Genomic DNA, 19,210 nt, shown 5'->3' with positions numbered 1-19,210 from the left:
AAGATTCAGTACGCGCCAACAGCTGCAGAAATGCGTCGTGGGACACTCGCAGTAACCGTTTATTTTCACCAGTGTCACGTTCCAACTTGTACAACAGATGTACACCGAGAGATTTTTCTTCCAGCCACAGTTTCACCCAGCACAACCACTGCTTCCGCCGGTCCATTGTCGTCGTCAGTTTCTTGCAGAGCTGCAGCCATTGCAGCGTAGGGACGTTACATGGAGGCGTCCATGTTGTGAGTCGGCAACAGCGGGGAGTGTGCAGAGCGTGGTTTGTCAACACTGATGTCCGTCCTTCGGTCGCGTCCGCCGTGTGAGCGAAGGAGCTGGTCGAGCGGAGGTGCACCGACGGTGACGTCACCACCTCCCTCGTATTTCTCCGCTGGAAAGCTCCCTCGTGTGAATACCCCTTAAACAGACAGGCAGCCCATCCACCGGAGCTTGAGCTGGGCTCCGATGGCCACCGTTCGTGGTTTTTAACCCTCCACCTATCAAACACATCGTCACGGTAGGTCACAAATTATTTTGGGGGCTTGGGGTGGGCGGTGTAGCCAATACCGTCACCAAGATTGCTCAAGGTGCCCCGTGCGGCGTTCACCTCAAAAATCTTAGCGACGGTAAGAAACAGCATGAGTATGGTGGCTCGGGGTTTGCGGTGTCGCCAATACCGTCAACGAGATTACTCAAGGTGCCCCGTGCGGGGTTCTTGCACATAGTTTAAATAATCACACAACTTGCACATAGTTTAAATAATCACACAAGGGTAGGAAGAGGCACGTAAAGAGCGCACTCAGTGATGTGGGCTCTCGCCAAAGGCGCTGGCATATTCCTTACGATGTTCAAGGCAATATGAAAAACTATACGGCCACAGAGCTGGAGGATGCAACTGTGCAAGCACTTAATGCTGAAACTGCAACACAAGTTATGGAATGAGGAACTGGAGCAGTCGCACCCGTACATGAGCAAAACACCAATATTTCCGACTCTGACAGCAAACAGCTTTCAATTCGCTATGACACAGAAGAAACGGATTCACCGACTGCCGCTCGTGCAAGCACGCCTCAAGAACATCGGCAAGGAACGAGTAGCCTGCTAGAAAAACTTCAGCGATGGGCACTGGAAGCCTCGCACCTCAGTGCACTGTTGAAAGTGCTTAAGCCCAACCATCCGGAGTTGCCAGTGGAGGCTAGGACAGTTCTAAGAACCCCAAAAACTACTGAAGTAGTTACCGTGAGTGATGGATCGTTCTATTATTTTGTTATACGCCTTCACTACTGCAACACATCTCAAAATACATCCCTGATGAGTGTAACATTCTCTTTTTGATAGTAAATGCTGACGAGATGAGCATTTCAGGCTGCTCGAAAACAGAATTCTGGCCTGTGCTTATGAAGGTGAAGGAAAGTGAAAATGGCTCACTATTGATTGATGCTCTGTACGATGGCGACGGCAAGCCAGCCGGTCTGCAAGCCTACATGGAGAACTTTCTTGGCGAGATGGATGAGCTGCTCTCGGCTGCATCGGCTACTAAGCATGCAAAAAATGTACGCAGGAAGGTCAATGCTCACAGGATGGCACAAAAGTAATTTTTCTGGATGCACATAGTCCTCTCCGAACGGACAGAAGTTTCGAATCACAGCTTCAACCGCTCCATCATCGCAAAGAATCACCCTTGCTCTGGTGAAGTGTTGGGCTTGTCAGCCAGTTTCCTTTGGATTACATGCACTTGGTATGTCCAGGTGTCATGAGAAAAGTGCTCCAGCAGTATTGGTTGTTTAAGAAACAATGCTCGTTGAAGATGGCTCCTTCTTCCAAGGCTGCAGTGTCAGCTTCTCTGAGCAGCTTTAATGACAATGCTCCCAGCAACATGAAGCGGAGACCAAGAAGCCGAGCTTTCTTGGAGCACTGGAAAGCTGCTGAATACAGGAACTTTCTTCTTTATTATGGGGAAGTCATTATGAAAGGAAGGTTGAAAACAGGTTTATTATTTCAGCGCTGCAATTACAATTCTGATGAGCCCAATATTTTCGGTTAGCCACACTGACATGGCTGATCGCCTTATCAGAGTATTTTTCTGAAGCCGAGAAACTTTACGCGATAGAATATATGCTTGCAACATGCACTCATTGCTGCTTATTGTGAACGATGTGGGGAAGTACGGTCCGCCTGATGCCTTCACCAATGAAATCCCATGCCAGGGCTCTCCCACAAGTCATTCGACGGATCGCTGAGAGGAAGATGGTAAAGGCTACTCAACAAAGGGTGGCATCACCAAAATTGTCAGGGAAGCACTCAAATGGACCAGTGCCGCAGGGGTTTGATGGAGAGCAATATTCGAAATTGAAGACGAAGGACACCGCACTAGGCTTGAGCAGAAGGGACAAGTGCGTAATGATGACCGATGGGAACATCGGTTGGATAGCCAACATCCTATGCTCTCCTCTAAGAGTAATTACCTGCTGGTTTTTTTTTCACGAAAGTTGACAACCTGTATACCCAGCCAATCCCATCATCTAACCTTAATGTGCATCTTGCCAGCGAAATTTCAGCGACGTGCGCGGTGTAGAAAATAGAAGATATTGATCGCAAATGTGTGTGCCTTCTACGTGGGGTAGGCTATACCATATCTCCCCTCCTGCATACGTTCAAGCAAGAGCCGACATTAGACTGAGAGCCTGTTTTGTGGAGCGTACGCCCCCGCAATAATATCCACTTAGACGTGATAAGTGAGTAAATTTTGGTCAGCTATGTGACCAAAATTCTAAGGTTTACTTTTTAGAACATTCTTTACTACGGTGGCATTACAAGTGATTGTGTAATGGTGTGGATTAAGTTTTCAGGTTTTTAAGTTAACAAGTATAATACGAACACTTAATTTTATTTTGCAAACAAGTGTTCGCTAGAATGAGAGTTGGGTTGTTGTAGCATTTTCGGTGATGCAGTAGCGTATTTATCCTGCAACTGTATTGTGCATATATTCTCTAAGGTGGAAGGAGTTGGGTGTTGTGCACTTTGGAGATGAAGATGAAGTATCTGTTGTTCCTTCATCGTGCATGATCGCAAAAGACAAGCGGTTTGGCTGCCCCACAAGAGTTCAAAAAGAACTAAAATTGCCATCAAAGACGCCGAAAAACCAACCACCACTTCGGATGAACACAAAATATGAGTAGTGTGTGAATGCAGTAAGCTGTTTCATCTTATAGTATACACGCATGTATATACAGAGAGAGAGATAGAGAGAGAGAGAGAAAAAAAACTGTTTATACTTGCATGGTTTTTACTTTGCTGCAGACACATATGACCACGACCGTCAAAAGGACTGCCACAATGTCAGATTTGGCGACGGATGACGAAAGTAACCAGACGAAGCAGAAGCATCGACGAACACAGCGGTTTATCTTCTCTGACAAGGACAGTAACCAGGACAGCTGCGATGACGATGAGGAGCCGAACATTCCTGCTCATGTGATGGCGAAGAACTTAACCTGCGTCCCTCGCCCTCAAGGTACGCCACATGCATTTATGGTATCTTCGGCTGGGTGCTCCAGACCTCTGAGCCGGAGCAGCTGGATCCGGAGGCCCCTCTCGGTCCGAGTCGGAGACGCGGCGCACCAGCCGAACACTTGGACATTTTTGAGAGTGGTGAGAGGGGCAGAAGCTGTGGCAGAGGGAGCTTCTGTGACACCATCGATATTCGCGTTGCCGCATTCAGGGGTGGAAGCAGGGTCTAGCTTTTTGGAGCAGGCACGGGAGCAGCAAAAGTCTTATTTTGGAGCAGCTTTGGAGCAGCAAAAATCCCATTTTGGAGCAGGTTTGGAGCAATTTTGGGGCTACTTCGGAGCACTTTTGGAGCACACTGACGGCCTTAAATAACGCGGCTGAGCGCACTTTTAAGAGCAACTAATCCAAAAACTGCATGAAAAATAGAATTGGCCAGGATTACTTAGAAGGAGCGCAATAAATTAAATAGGAGCTGGCACCTTGATATTACCCTTTACTCGGGACTGAAACGTGCTTTTTGCCAATTACTTTAAATGTAGCGACTTTTTCGCCTTTATTTGTATAATAATCAACACTATGTTACTAACAGTGGCTGCTTTTTTAAAATTTTTTGGTAAAGTAGTTTCGAGCTAAAACAATCGCGTGCAGTGCGCCGCCCCTTTGCCGCCGTCACCGCAACCGTAAAATCAGGCGTCGTGGACGTGCTCTACCCGAGCGGCGCTTGCTGAGCACGCATCGTCTCGCATCGATATTCCCACACGAAGACGGGCGCCGTACAATATGATGCCGTATTGGCAGCAAGCTGCCGCCGCCGCGTCGACCGAGAAGGCAGGCAAAGGTAGGCAGCGAACGAAGATGGCGATTTCACGACGCCTCATTCCGTAATAGACGCGAAGGCGAAAGCGGGCACGGCATCCCATCAAGACGCCCGCTTTCGCGATCGAGTCGGGCCTCGTCGGCGCGCGAACGAGTACGGCGGCTGTGTGGCGCGCTGCACGCAACTGTTTTAAAAGAAAGTGATAGCGGCCGCCGCAACACTCTAGAGGAGCGTGCGCATGCGCTCAGTATCGCCGAAGAGCCCTTCGCGCGGAAGCTCGCGTCGTCGCGGTTCTAGGTTCGTGCAGGTCTCGAAAAATTAGACTTCAATCAACACAGTAACTGCGTACTCGCGCAAAAATAATAATAAAAAACTACTGATGCGAAGGATGTGCGAAGGGGTCGTTCGTCTTACTTCGAGCAGCTGCAAATTCCAGAGGCCATGCCTCAACTTATATCACTAGATAACTGTTCAAAGTACTTTCACTCATGCTGGTGACAGCCTTCCGGGAAAGCCGCGGCGATAACAACGTTGCGATAAACTCCACGAGGAAACCACGAGTGCATCGAACTGCCGTGGCTATGGATGCTGCGTGGACGTGGATGCGACTGCGTCTATTGTGTAGCCAGCACTCAGTGTTGCTCGGACGAAGACAAGTCTCGGCTAAATATGGCGTTTTATGCTCTCAATGGACAATAATCGCGCAAATTGCCGTTTCTGCGCAGCTTGGCGCAGCAGGGTAAATTGGCGCACAATGGCGCAATTGGCGCAGCAGTTCTACCCCTGCGCATTCCTCCCCGCCACGCCAGTCGTGCTCCGATGCTCCCCACATCAACAACGAAGATGGCTGCCTTCCGCGATGCTGCTACAGCTGCGCAGTTTCCAATGGTGCCATCTGAAAGGACTGTATCGACAGCACGACTGTTAAGCACTCTCGTTGAGGGTAAGTTCAAGGCTATTTTGTTTGCAAGCGGGGGTGGGCCTCGCAGTAGTGTATTAGACCGCATAGGCGCGAGTAAACTACAATCGAGCTCGTGTGCGTACACGTGTGTATTGCTGTGTATACGGCTACTCCAACAGTTAAAAAACGCTGAGGGCAAGCTGCCGAAAAATAATTTGTTGGTTCCCTTAGAGACCATCTGAAACGGAAAGACGACAGCGGTGGATCGGCGCAGCGCGACGTGCGATGTAAACAATGCTGACTTCTGGCCATAAATGTTTCTTTTTTACCGTTTTGTGCGAATGTAGCGTACCTTTGGTTATTATTTTTCTCTGCACGCCCGCTATCAGACCAAGCGGGGACTGGTGACAGCCAGTGCCTTGCGAAACGGGCATACTCAGCTCACACTGTTGGAAATAAAAATAGTACGGTTGTCAGGCGCTCAGTGTAAACCCCAACGATCTTCCCTGAGTGCTAAGGAACACGAGACGGAGTAACGGTTGACACGAAGCTGCAGGTATTCAAGAGAAGACTACCGCTGGCTAAACAAATGACTACATATGCACATTAGTCACCTTGCAGCAGTTGCAGACTCCGGTTTTTTTTTTTCGCAGAGCCTGCCTGCCAGCCCGGCTCATTAGCTTAGTGTTTGTTATATTTAAACGATGCACATGCTTGTTGCCTCTCCTGCATTACAGAGCTCATCGCTTTAACCCCTTTGAAACGCGGATCTTCATCCCGAGTGTACAGCGTGCACACAACTGCTTTTATGTCCATGCTTAGTATAGGTTAATTTTTTATAATATTCAGTCGCCTTCCTCTAATAGATGGCTAATTCCAGTTCACTCATTTCTTTTTTTTTTTCTTGACAGTGGCATGGATCCCTGGAGAAAAGAGGCTGGTGTTGGGCTGCTATGCCCACTACCCAAAGTAGGTCCACTCAATAAGTTCAGAAGCAAGCGGGACATGTTCGGCCAGACTGCTCGTGACATTTTTCGTGTACTTGGTGTACCCCGCACAGCAGTGCAGTGCGAAACTCGTTTCAAGGCCCTTGCTAAATTGAAAAGGAGCGAAGACAAAAACAACAGAACTTTAGATAGAGCTCTATGTCGGGTGTCATGTGAAGAATTTGCTACCATTAAGGGTGTCGATGACAGCTTAGAGCCATAAGTTATGGGGGGTGTAAGCAAGGTCCTGTACAAAACCACTTCATCAACTGCCAGCAACGGGAGCTCATGTCGAAGCATGCAGGGTAATTCAGATTTGGACAATGATGGAGAGGCTGCGAACATTCCCCCTGGTGCATCCACCGAAAAGTTGCAGAGACGCCCATGAAGAAGCGAAAAGCTTATAGGAACTTGCGTGCTAGCCTGCCCAGGTCACAACACATGGCACTGTCTTTTGAAGAGATGCGAAAGGTGAACGAAGAAAAAGAAAACCGAAAGGACGAACGAGAACACAGAAGGGAAGAGCGGCACCAGGAGTTGCTTACAGCACATGCTCGGCACATGGCAGCTATGCAAGAACTCCTTAAGAAGGATTGTGGACCATAAGACGTTCGTTTCCAACGCTTTGGGTCTTTTTTCTTTGAGTGTTTATTTTATTTACTAGTTTTAAATTTTGTTTGAAAAATGGCCTTGTGTAATAATGCAAGATGTGCAACCTCTTCTTTTTCGAACTGACTTTCCTCTGGAAGTTTCCAGTTGTAAAGTTTTGCGCTCCAGTAAGGTATTTTTAATTTTCTCTGGTTGCCGTTGTATTCCTATTTTAATATGCAGTGCAGCCACTTTTTTTCCTACTCTTCAATGTTGCAGTTCCAGTAATTCGAGTAATCGAATTTTTCGAATATTCACACACCCCTAGTGACAATTTTAGAGACGATAGGAAATACCAATGAAATGAAGCACTGGTGTATGCTAAGGGTCCAAGAAGCCGTGAGCCCGCAAGACATTTTCGTGTTAACGGGTACTGTAAAACCTGCGTATAATACAAGGTTCTTTTCCAAGTTTTACTATGGAAAATTTGTGCCTCGTAATAAATGTGGATCCTAGTTTTCAGCCAAAAATTTGCACTTTTGGTTCCGGTTTTACCGGAGGGTGCGCCATCTTGCAGTGACGTTAGCTTGCTGCTGCTTCTCTCAGCCAGCGCCATTTTGACTGTTGTGACCACGCGAAGGATCGGCACGTTCACTGCAAGTCTATCAAGGTGTCGGGTGCACGAAGGCAGTATTCGGCTGCGTTTAAAAGAAAGGTTAGTTTGTGTGCCGAGACCATCGGGAATTGTGCCGCAGGATGGCACTTCAGCATCACCGAAGGCTGCATTCGCGGGTGGAGAACGCAAAAGCAGGCACTTTTTTCGTGCAACGGTTTCCGGAGAAGTTTCTGTGGACCGAAAAACGAAGTCTTTCCCGAGATTGAAAAGGACTCAACCGCCTTCGTGCAATGCCAATGCGCTGCTCATATGGCTGTCAACATTGAACTGCTGCAAGCGAAGGCACGCAAAATTGCCCGGGAGAAAGGCATTCCTCAAAAAGACTTCAAGGCAAGCAAAAACTGGGTGTCGCGGTATATGCGCCGTGCTGGATTTTCTTTACGTCGATGGACGTCCATATCGCAGACACTTCCTGAAAGCTACAAAGAACAGCTAGTGGCTTTTCAGCGGCACGTGATAAGGCTGCGGAAGAATGTCGACTTCCAGTGGGGCTACATCGGCGATGCTGATCAGACGCCAGTGTACCTCGACATGCCGTCGGCACTCACAGTACAGGAGAAAGGCTCTAAACAAGTCTAGGTGAGGTCGACTGGCAACGAGAAAATGAGGGTCACCGTGATGTCCTGCACGGCGGATTGTCGCAAGCTGCCGTAATCGCGTTCAAGCGGAAGACGCTACCGAAAAATGAAAACTTCTCGGAGAATGTTGTTGTGCGTTGCCAGGACAAAGGGTGGATGGACGAAGAACTGGTGCTTGACTGGAAAAAGTCTGTGTGGTGACAGCAGCTTGGAGCACTGTTGGGATTCCCATCAGTGCTCGAGTTGGACGCCTTTCGCTGCCACCTCGCTGATTCCGTGGAGAAGTTGTTGCGCGAATCCTGCACGAAACTCGTCGTCATTCCTCGACATCCCAACTGCAACCGCTAGACGTTTGAATCAAAACACACGATAAGGACATAGAAAAGATAGCCCGAAGTGGCGAACGGAACGATGGGGGCGATGGCGGCTCACAAGCGGCGAGAGCCAATGGCAGACCCAATTTCGCATCACGTGATTTAACTGCTCAAAATGCTTCTCTGACAAGATTCACCTGGCGGAGGTTTCGTCTTTAAGATAAAGCAAAAAAGGCTTCCTCCATGCCCGGCGCTCCGGCACAATCCACGGCATGGTCGTTCATCTCAGCGAGCAGCCACCGCGTTTGTGAATTTTAGTGCCACACATTGTATTTGTTAGTTTTCAAGTTACGTGGACATCATCTGTGGAGCACTAAAACGTAAACACACCTTTGACGTCACTCGTATTCAAGGATTCTCGTCTTCACTCTCGGCGATATGATAAATGTGCACGCTGCTCGGATTTTTGCATTTGAAGATATGTATACATTTCTTTTCACCATGAAGCTGTAGAAGCTTTTTCTTTCCTGATAAAATTTTTTATTGAATATAGCAGAGCAGGTCAACAAGCGGCACTTTCATTTTTGGAAAAGCTACTATCGATGCGACCACGTATGAACCGAGTACAAATGCATGTAGTACTTTGTGTTCCTATTAATGACTGTGTATATAGCGTTTCATACAGATGATACGAAGTTCTGCGGGTAATGTTTCATCCAGATGGAATAGAAACAGAATGTCTAGCTTTCCGCGCATTCTGTCCACATCGGCGTACTCACGCACCTATTTCTTTGCGGTCTAGCATGTGCTGCCGAACAGTCTGGTTTGTTTCGCCTGGAAGAAATGCTAGACGCACTTATAAAAATGCACAATTACTGCGCAAGTTCCTAATTATTGCCATACTGTTTTTGCAGGTTAGCTCTGACTCAAGGATTATATGCAGCAGAAATTCGACAGCCTGTGGGACATAGTTGGGCAATCAAGCTGCGGTCAACCAGCATTGACGAAGTTGTGGTATTTGAAGGTCAGTGGTACCCCCTTGTGCTTAGAAACTTGCTGAAGCAAGTGTAATATGGCCAAATGAATACAATAAACTAAAGTCCTTGGCATCCACTTGGCCATATTGAAATTGGTGTTGTAGAGGGCCCATGATACCAATACATCTATAGGCCAATGTACCAATACACCCACAGGTACCAATACACCTATAGGACTGGGACAATACACCTATAGGACTACCTAGGCAAATATACCAATACACCTATAGACTGATACACCAATAGCTATTAGTGTCATAAGCCCATCCACCGGAGCTTGACCATGGCTCCGACAGCGCTAGTTCGTGGTTTTTTACCCTCCACCAATAAACACATCGCCACAGTTGGCTACAGGAAATGTTTGGAGGCTCCGGGTCCGCAGTGTCAATAATACCATCACCATCAAGGTGCCCCGCTATGTGTGAGGAATTTATCTCAATGACAGTAAGATAGCCTTCAGCTGTACTTGGAGGTCTATCAAGAGGTGTCCGTAAGGATAGGATGAAATAATCGAAGAGTGCACAAAGTTCTCCGAGAGCTTTGAGGTTGATGATGTAAGCGCATTTGTATCACGAATGAGCACAACTACACCTTCTTCCTGCACCAGAATATGGATTTCAGTTAATTCAAGTTTATTTCTTACAGTAGGAAAATAAAACTACTAGGCGAGAGCACATCAACAGCCTGCTTGGCAAAGCCCAAACTGTTTTATTCAAAATTGACCTCTGAAGGGTAAAATAAACAAAGAATCAGTGCAAGTGATAGGGAACAGTTGCACGTTTTTTGTTTTTTTTTTGATGGGAAGCCAAACTATCACAGTGCAGAAAGATGTTCATGAGCACACTTGACTTACAGAAGTATAAAAGCATTCTTCCACTCAAGGGAATAGGGTAAATATTTAACTGCTTAAAGTTTTTGTATGATTTTGAAACATTAGAAATGCAAGAAATTAATGTATGCTAGCTTCTTTATCTTCCCACATGAATATGTACACCGAAGCTGATATGCAGAAAAATGAACTGGTTTTTCATATATGAGGTATGCACACTTTGGACTACTATGTTCAGCTTATCCTTCTGCATACAATCAAGCAAAAATGTACCACCATCTGTTCTTAGCTTTCATGGTTGTCATCAAAACATTTGCTGGAACTTTTGGAAAAAGCAAGCCAGTTGCAGAAATGTTAACGAGCTTAATAATTAACCCCAATGTTAATGTCGACCCTAGCCAATGAGCTTAAGTATGTACTAATGTGCAAATCTGCCATGCTGTTTAAGTACATACTAATGTGCAAATCTGCAATGCTGTTGAGTGTTGCGTTGTTTGATGGCACATAAGCAACTAAAACTATCACATGCCAAACAAGGATTTGTGTTTTGTTTTGTGGGTAATTATTTTTTAAAATATTACATCTTGTTTAGGAGCGTTGCTTCTTTAAAAAACAAAAAACAGGAAATTTTAACAAGAGCATCCTCTCCTAAAAATAAGCTGGGGTGAAATGGAATGTGTTCATTGTAAAACAGCCCAAAAAGTTTTTTTCAGGACCTCAAACTTCGCATCAGAGTAAGACGTGCTGGTGAGAAGGCAACAAAAGATCAAGCAAAATTGACCACTTGGTTAGCTTACCAAGTAGGAAGGGCGACTGCTTCGAACGCTGGAGCTGCATGCCACACTTCAATGATGTGACCGTCTAAGTCTCGTCACGAGGATGTGCTGCCCGGATGCTTCTACCTTTTCATCTTGGGCAACCTGCACTCCAAGGAGGGTGCAACCAGAAGGCAGAGTGTGTCAACACTGCCATCTGCTCCCGTCGACTTTCAGTGCATCGCAACGGGGTTGCACATCTACTCTCCATACCAATTCCTGGTGGCATAGCCTGATAAGGTGATTTCGTGCAAGTGATGCAGCAAGGGTCCACTCAAGGTCAAATGCCCTTACACAGCAGATGTTGTGGACATTGCTAGCGATAAGAAAGGTATTTTGAATAACAGTTCCGCTGACTGCCCTAAACTAAAACGAAGGCATCAGTACTTCTACCAAGTCCAGCTACAGATGTTTGCCACCAGGCTGCGCTAGTATGACTCTGTAGTGTGGGCAGTGCAAGACTGCCACATTGAAAAAGTTCAGTTTGACCCTAACTTTTGGAGCGAAATTGTCAGCAAATGCCTGCAGTTTTTCAAGGAAGTGTTGCTCCCAGAGATCATCTTTAAATACTGCACAGAGCTGGGGCAAGAGACAAAGGGCGATGATAACGACGAGGGATCCTGCTACTGCGGTGGCAGCAGCGAGAACGATGGTGGAGTGACAAAATGCAGGCTGCAAAGGAAAATTTTTTCACCTTGCATGCACTAAAGTGTCCAAAAAACTTAGGCCTGCAGGCCTAAGTAGTCTAGAAAGTTAAAATGACCACTTGCGCAATGCAGCTTTATTTTAAAAATGCATGGAGAATTGGTACGAACATAGTGAACTTGTGTTAGAATCGGTGTTATAGTTTAGTAGGAAGGTTTTGCACCTAAGCAGAGTAACCAAAACAACAAAACATTGTACTTGGACAAATTTCAGAAAATTTGCACTTTGTTTAACTGAACCCTTGTTAGTCTGCAGGAAGTCTTCATGAGAAATGGCTGCAAGTCTGTTGCGTGCATTGAACTGCACGTCCATTTGTCAATTTGCTGTTCTCCACAGTAGCGTCAGCTACAGCGATGGGCATTCTTATTGCATCTCATTTAATTCTAAGCAGACCCTTATTTCCTGTTCTAAAAACATTTACAGGAACGGTTAAAAGCACCCAAAATGCAACCGGTGGATACGTCCTGAACGAGTGGTCATTTTCATGAGTGCCTCCTGTATTTACAAAATTCGCGAAACAATTTTTCTACTAGCACTGCAGCTTGTCGAGGCTTGGCATAGGGAAGAGGTCAAAGAGAAAGGGGGCAAGTTTGAAGAGAGTTAGATGCTGCAATAGAATAGTCAGCAGCTAGAGAAGAGGTTGACATCTTGGCAGAACTTCTTGCTGCCCCTGGATGGTCCTATGAACAAAGTTCCCGAGCACCTGCAAGCATAGTGCCAGATGAATTTGCGCGATGTTTGCTGCTATGCGAAAAGGCGGCCGCGAACAAACTAGCACCATCCCCATACATAAATAATGATGCCTTGTAAGTTCCATTAATGTTCTTGGTGGTTATTATGAAAAGATTGGTAAATGTACTACCTAATCACGATTAGAGGGAACACGGGAGAGCGTGGCAGCTTAGCTAACCGGCACAGCCGTGCGGGACAGGATGCCTCTATGTGCGATTTGTGTGATTCAAGATATCATGCCGTACTTGACGACACCAGGCAAATTTGACAGTACAAACATGCGATTCAACGTTCTCGATTCAATGATCCAGTATAAAAGGCGGATGAAACACAACCACATGTTCTACTTTGCGAGTGCCCTTCATCCGCATTTTTTACTCGCCAAAAAGAAACCTTTCAGTATAAAGTTGCGTGCTTGCTTGCGTGTTACCATAATCTTTGTGCAACGCTTACTAACAAATTTCAATTGCTGAGAATAATAACAATCCCGAACGACTGGTGAGAAAAGCAATGCATACTAAATGACAAAAACACCCTAGTGTAGGTGCCTCCTCTCAAGCTTGACTACATTATTTCACTGCTAAGTTGCACTGGCTGTGAAGTGGCTCGGCAATGTACAGCTTGACTGCCTTTACGAAAGGTTGTAAAGTCACAACATGGAGCAGCGCAATTGAAAAATGGTGTCTGCAAGACAGGACGTCATGCGACGAGACGGCCTTGAGAGGATAAAGAGCCACGTATCCACTGCAGCACAAGGAAATCAGTGAAAATGCAGTGACTATGCCGGACTTGTTGGAGCAGTGGCCCAATATGTCTGAGGAGATGCACTTTTTTATTCACCTCTCCCTTCTTGGGGGGTTCTTCTTCAGACTTACTCATGCCAGAGTTACACAGCAGCGGCCCAGTATTGTAAGACAGGTGGTAAGGTCCCGGGTTACCCTACAACTGCTATGCACATTCTTCAAGGAGGATACTGCCAAGGTTTACAAGGATACATAAAAAGTTTGAAATCGTGTAAACGCATCTATAAAGATTGACGCTCGTTTTTCTGTGAAAGGCTGCTTGATAACTCTAGCTATGACAGTGTTGCAAGTCTACAGAGGGAAATGAAACATTGAGAGCATGTTTGGCAAGCATGGCCAGTCAGTTGACACAATCAATATTTTTAATGACATAAATTAAACTAAAAATCCAGAGATCCCGGCTGAATCCAGCTGCATCGCAATGAAGTGCGATGTGATCTGTATCTGGCAGTCATTATGGCACTCAATCAGTAGATAAATACAGAGCTTATACTTGTAGAGAAGCCAGAGGTGCTAGCCGTAGTGGTCCGCGCATTCATCGCTTCGATAATGGCCTTCAAGGTCGGCGCCACGTTTTACATGTTTGTGGAAGGTCTCTTCGATTTGGCTGCACTAGCTGCACCAGTTCAAGGGGTGCAGCACCGTCGTCCTCGTTTTGCCGGTGCCGCGCGCGCCCTCTGCACTTCCTTCCTCGTTTTGCGAAGGTGCCGCTTCAGTGCAGACCCACCTCGGCACTAGTTCTTGCTGGCCCTGCACTAACGAAAAAGGTGGTGCCGTTTGGTGCAGCAGCATGGCGTACGTGCCGCCAAGCGAGGAGCAGACGACACTGCGCGTCGATATCGACGGCGTGCCGACGGATGTCTATCTGCGTTTCGATACAGACGGTTTGCCTATGCAGGACGGCAGTGGTTACGTCTACGAAACCATCGGTAAGTGATGCTGCATGCCGGCGGTAAACACGTGGTGGCGGTCAGTCGTAGCCACATCGGCCTCGTCGCGTTGCTTTGGGTCTCAGTTTGTGGCTTAAAGACATCGTTTTAAGCTGTGCCGACCGTGTTTACTTTTGCAGTTGGGCGGCACGTCACGCTGCGTTTCACGGCGGGAGGGGGTGAGAATTCGCCCCCTCCGGCACAACCGCCGACTTCTTCAGCCAGTGACGGCAACATCTCTGCGGCCGCACTGGCTGATGAGCCGGAACTGTGGAGTGCCAGAAGAACCAAGTTCTTCTTGGCACAGTACAGCGAGTTGAAGGACTTGGTGGGGAAATCGAGAACCCTCCGGTAAGCCATCCTTTTGTGTGCAAAAATTGTGTACAGGATGCCACTGTGCAGTAACTGCAAATAAACTGTACATACCGCGGCGCTGGCACTGCCGCTCGGATTTGTAGTTCCAAACAATTTAAAATTCCTTGCGGAATGTTGAAGCTCACGTAGCTTTTCCTACTACTCCGAGTGCTTCAAATATGTGGCAGTCAAAATGGAAATATTCTGATAGAACAGCACCCATATTACATTAAGAAAGTTCGATATAAAACGTTGTGCATTAATTCCTAGCATGCAGCTCGTGCCAGTCAAGTGCTACTTACCTATACACTTTTTCAACTGTGCTTTACTTTTGTGTTTAGGACAAGAAAACAGCTCTGGCTGAAGCTTGCAGAGCTGATTAACGCAGAGTTCAGCTGTACTATGACCGCCACACAAGTTGAAAACAAGTGGAAGTCGTTGGAGCGGTCCTACGAGAAGATAAAAAAAAATAACAATTCCTCTGGCCGCCCCCCCGCAAGTTGCGAACACGAGGAGTAAGTTGGAATAATTTATTTAACTGTTCAATGGTTTTGGCATCCCTCATACCCTGAGCCACCTCGGGACCCCATTAGCCTATTCACTGGTTTAACCATTGAAACGTTCACACAGGGAGCTTGCTGCAATCCTGGATAAACAACACAACATCAACCCGAGGATACTCTTGGAGCCTGGGAAGGCAATTCTCCCAGGAGGGAACCCAGGGTAAGTGAAAATTTCATAGTGTAAGCAAAGCGCTGGAAGTGGTGTGACGTTTGTCCATATACACTACAGGGCCAGTACTGCAGCCACAGAGCTCGCCGACGACCTGCCAGTCCCGGTCGAGCGTTCTGGAGAAGGACCTCCTGGGGACGTGCCGGTGCAGAGCGAGGGTGGCCCCGCTCCAAAGAGAATGCGGCGTAGCCGATCGCAGCTGAGTCCCCTCCTGGAGACGCTACAATTGATGGGGGAGGCCAGGGCCAAACATCAGGAGGCCAGAGCAAAGGCCTTTGAAGCAAGGCAGAAGTGGGAGGAGGCAAAAGCAAAGCGCCATGAGGAGCGTATGGAACGGTTTGACCGCCTCCTAGATCTCCTTGCGAACAAGGGAGCAGCGGAAAACGCCGAATAAAATCGTTATGTCAGCTCCACATGCTCTTTAATTTCATGCAAATGCTTTCCTAGCACTGCCCTTTCGTTTTTCATGCAAATGTTCCTGTATATACATGGCTTGCACGTGATGTGAACACCAGCCTTTCACAGTGCATGCAGTTCAACAACATAGCAGTTTCCGTAGATAGTTCCCAGCCTTTCACAGTGCATGCAGTTCAACAACATATCAGTTTCCGTGATGTCGGATATGCGGTAACACAACACGTCGACTTTGCATTGGCAGGGCAGGGATGTCCACAATCAGCACTGCTCTTTTGCAATGAACTCTCTCAAAGCCTGGGCGTAGCCTTCACAGTGCATGCAGTTCAACAACATAGCAGTTTCCGTGATGTCGGATATGCGGTAACACAAGGCACTTCCACGTCGACTTTGCATTGGCAGGGCAGGGATGTCCACAATCAGCACTGCTCTTTTGCAATGAACTCTCTCAAAGCCTGGGCGTAGCCTGGTTGGTTAGAGTCGAGGTCCCCTTCGGAGGCGTCGTTGCCCACATCATCATCACGACACAATGACGTCAGCTCCTGCAGGAAATCCCTCTCGTCGTTGCAGAAGTTGTGCAGAACGCACGCAGCCATAACAATGTAGCAGGACTGCTCAATTGTTCTGGCGTCTACAAAGTAGAGCCTCCTAAAACGCTGTTTCAGGAGGCCGAAGGAGTTCTCAACGGTCACTCTCTGCTGGCTATGTCGCCTGTTGAAGTTGCTTTTCCACGTGGGAAATGAGCACTCGTTGTCCCTGAATGGGGTCATGAGCCACGGCATCAAGGGGTACGCGCTGTCCCCAAGAATGTAGCTCTCCCCGCATTCGACGGCTGCGCGTTCAAAGAAGGGGCTCTCTCTCAGGACGCGGGCGTCGTGCGCCGAGCCTGGGAAGCCAATGAAAACATTCCGGAACTTGTCCCTGTCGTCGCAGATGCCCTGCAAGATGATTGACGGCCACTTCTTGCGGTTGAAATACAACTGGGCCGATTCGCTTGGCGTCGGTATTTCGATATGCGACCCGTCGATGCAGCCAATGGCATTCCGAGGGCCCTTCCCTCCGCTCTTGGCTAGAAATCCGGCCTTGATGCGTGTCACCTCCTCCACGCTACTTGGCCAGCTGATGACTTCAGCGCTAATTGCGTGGAGGAAGTGAATGACTCGTGTGACACAGGCATGCACCGACGACTCCGTCACGTTGAACTTGTCGCCGATCGCGTACATCGACACTTGCGAGCCGATGTACGCAAGCGCAATGAGGCACGTCTTCGGAGCGGATATTTGTTGCCGGCCTTGCACTGCGCTTGGGTAGTAGGCCGAAGCGCTGAACCTGGAGCTCAGGCAATCAAAAGTCTCCCTAGACAGCCTGAATAGCTTCTTAAATTCGTGTTCGTTGTACCTGCTGACAACGTGCTCGTAGCCAGGCACACGATTGGCGTCTTCGCGTACCAACGCGCACGCCACGGAAATGCACACGGTGTCGAACTCGTCGTCAGAATCACTGGACGGATCACTGCACTCCGTGTCGTCGCTGTCAGAGTCGAGCAGCTGCGCGGCAGCTTCGAAAAGTGCCATGTCTGACAGTCGATCCATGCTCGCGATGCACAAAGCGCACGTCGCGTCTTTCGGCTGCTGCAGGCCTACACTTGGGTCCTCGTTTTGGTTGTATCCGGTGCGCGCTAGTGCCGCGGCTGCACCAGCACTTCCTGAACCGGCGCTGCACGCGAGCGACACCGGCCGGCACCGCTGCGGCACTTTTTGGAACTAGTGCAGCCGTGCAAGCCAAATCGAAGAGACCTGGAATTTGACCGAGAGTTTAGAGAGTTCCAAGTCCGGAATAATGTTCTGTTCGTCACGAATGCCACCAAACCAGTGGAAGTTGTGAACTCCCGCCTGACTGCTGGTCTTGAGAGATTGAAAGCACAACTGAAATATGCCAACGCCACTTACGCTTGCAAGCACGGCGGCAGCGTAAGAACCACCGGGATTGGAATTTGTCCATAACAGAGGTACGGCTGGTCCATTGTGTTGTTACAATGCACGCTAGAAATTGCCTCCCTCTTATAGTGCAAGACTGTCTGCCCTTTACTTATTCTGAAAGTGCATTATTACTGTAGCTAAAAATATTCTGCATGTGGTCCAGTGCTTGTTACTGACACGGTAATCAATTTGCAAGACAACGAAGAAGTGCCCAGCGACCATTGTGGTTACAGCACGGCGGGCCATCCAGAAACTCGAAATCACAAAGATGGAGCTTGAACATAATCACGTCAGCACCGAGACGTTCAAGTCGTATCCAGAGGTCTGGCGCCTAACTGCTGAAGAAAGAACTACGTTCAATCACTGCTTGAGCTCAACACGTTGCCCAGCATGGCGGTTGAGAGCTTGAATGAAAGAACTGGTAAGTTATTGCTGTATTCATGTATAAACCTATAGATATATGCAAATCAGTGACATCTGCATAAGTAGTATACGAAGGCTGCATCAGTGCTGTGCACAGCATTGCACCATCGCGTCATATGTACCCTGCATGCGTGTTTTAACATGCCTATTTTTACCCGCTACATGTGTATGCATGAAATTATTTGTAGCGCCACAGCAAAAAAACTTAATTTACGTAATGCTTGCAGGACGGTCTGTGATTGCTAGGGACATCTGTAATCTCAAGAGAGACCTGACAAGACAGACGAAGCCCCTGACCTTACGAAAGAAATGCAACGTTGTGAAAAGTTCCATGCTACTATTACGCCAGTGACTGATGAAAATTAAGAATTGCAAACTAGTTTGGTACAGACGGCCCACATGAAAGAAGCCTTCAGGTCTTTCCCTGAAGTGCTGATAGTCGACGCTACGTACCGCACCAATAAGCTCCGGATACCGCTTTTCGTGTTCATAGTTCCAAGATGGCAATTGTGGCAGCCAAGCCGTCACTCATGCATTTGTAGCATCCGAGCAGCAGCATGTAGTCTCGCAACTGTTGGCCACGTTTGTGCAAGGAAATCCAGATACTGCCAACCCCAAGGTTGTGGTCGTAGACAAGGATTTCACAGAAATTTCTGCTATTAGGACCACATTCCCCGACTCCCCAGCAATACAACCCTGCCAATTCCATGTCAAGAAAGCTTTCAGAGCTGCTGCTGGCCAGTTGTCAAAGTCAGTAGGAGAGCGTGACTAGATCATGTCAAGTTTTGACGAGATGGTGCACGCTTCCACTGCATGTCAGTATGACGAGGCCGTACCAGAGTTTGGCAGATTCGCGACCCCAGCTGTGCTCGAGTACTTCAAGAAAAACTGGAGAAGTATTCCTGAAATATGGGTGCAGCACATCTGTGACCTCGGCATGAAAAGACAGGAATTTTCGCTCAACCATTGTTGACGGTGAAGCACAACTGAAAAGGGACAAGCCTTACTCTCTTCAAGTACAAGGACAACTTGGAGTGACAAAGAAGTCACGGCGCGACTTTGTCATCTGGACAAACCATCCGGAGCTACGTACAGCA

General features: G+C 47.7%; 1 protein-coding gene and 1 long non-coding RNA gene across 3 annotated transcripts in view; one reads left to right on the top strand and one right to left on the bottom strand.

Annotated features, from left to right (window-relative positions):
• Positions 1-5,113: 5,113 nt before the first annotated feature.
• The window catches only part of LOC144138773 (uncharacterized), a 52,624-nt gene continuing 38,527 nt past the window's right edge, over positions 5,114-19,210 (bottom strand). Inside the window, exons 4-5 of one of the 2 annotated variants that reach the window (XR_013315972.1) lie at positions 11,025-11,147; positions 5,114-5,222 (exon numbers count right to left, since the gene is read on the bottom strand). This is a non-coding gene — a long non-coding RNA (uncharacterized LOC144138773). Of the gene's footprint in view, positions 5,223-11,024; positions 11,148-11,808; positions 12,451-19,210 lie in introns of those variants that run through there. The other variant, XR_013315971.1, reaches the window with a different exon arrangement.
• On the top strand, positions 14,073-15,717 carry LOC144138960 (uncharacterized). The gene is made up of 5 exons (XM_077671467.1): positions 14,073-14,211; positions 14,352-14,562; positions 14,907-15,080; positions 15,196-15,288; positions 15,358-15,717. Exons 1-5 carry the CDS (start codon positions 14,073-14,075, stop codon positions 15,689-15,691), a joined length of 951 nt encoding a protein of 316 aa, XP_077527593.1. The 3' UTR covers positions 15,692-15,717.

The sequence above is a fragment of the Haemaphysalis longicornis genome, unplaced genomic scaffold, assembly GCF_048455015.1.
Source record: "Haemaphysalis longicornis isolate Haplotype H1 unplaced genomic scaffold, Haemaphysalis longicornis Haplotype H1 scaffold_5, whole genome shotgun sequence".
Taxonomy (NCBI): Eukaryota; Metazoa; Arthropoda; class Arachnida; order Ixodida; family Ixodidae; genus Haemaphysalis; species Haemaphysalis longicornis.
Note: the sequence above shows the minus strand (reverse complement) of the source record. Positions and strands in the feature narration are given on the sequence as shown.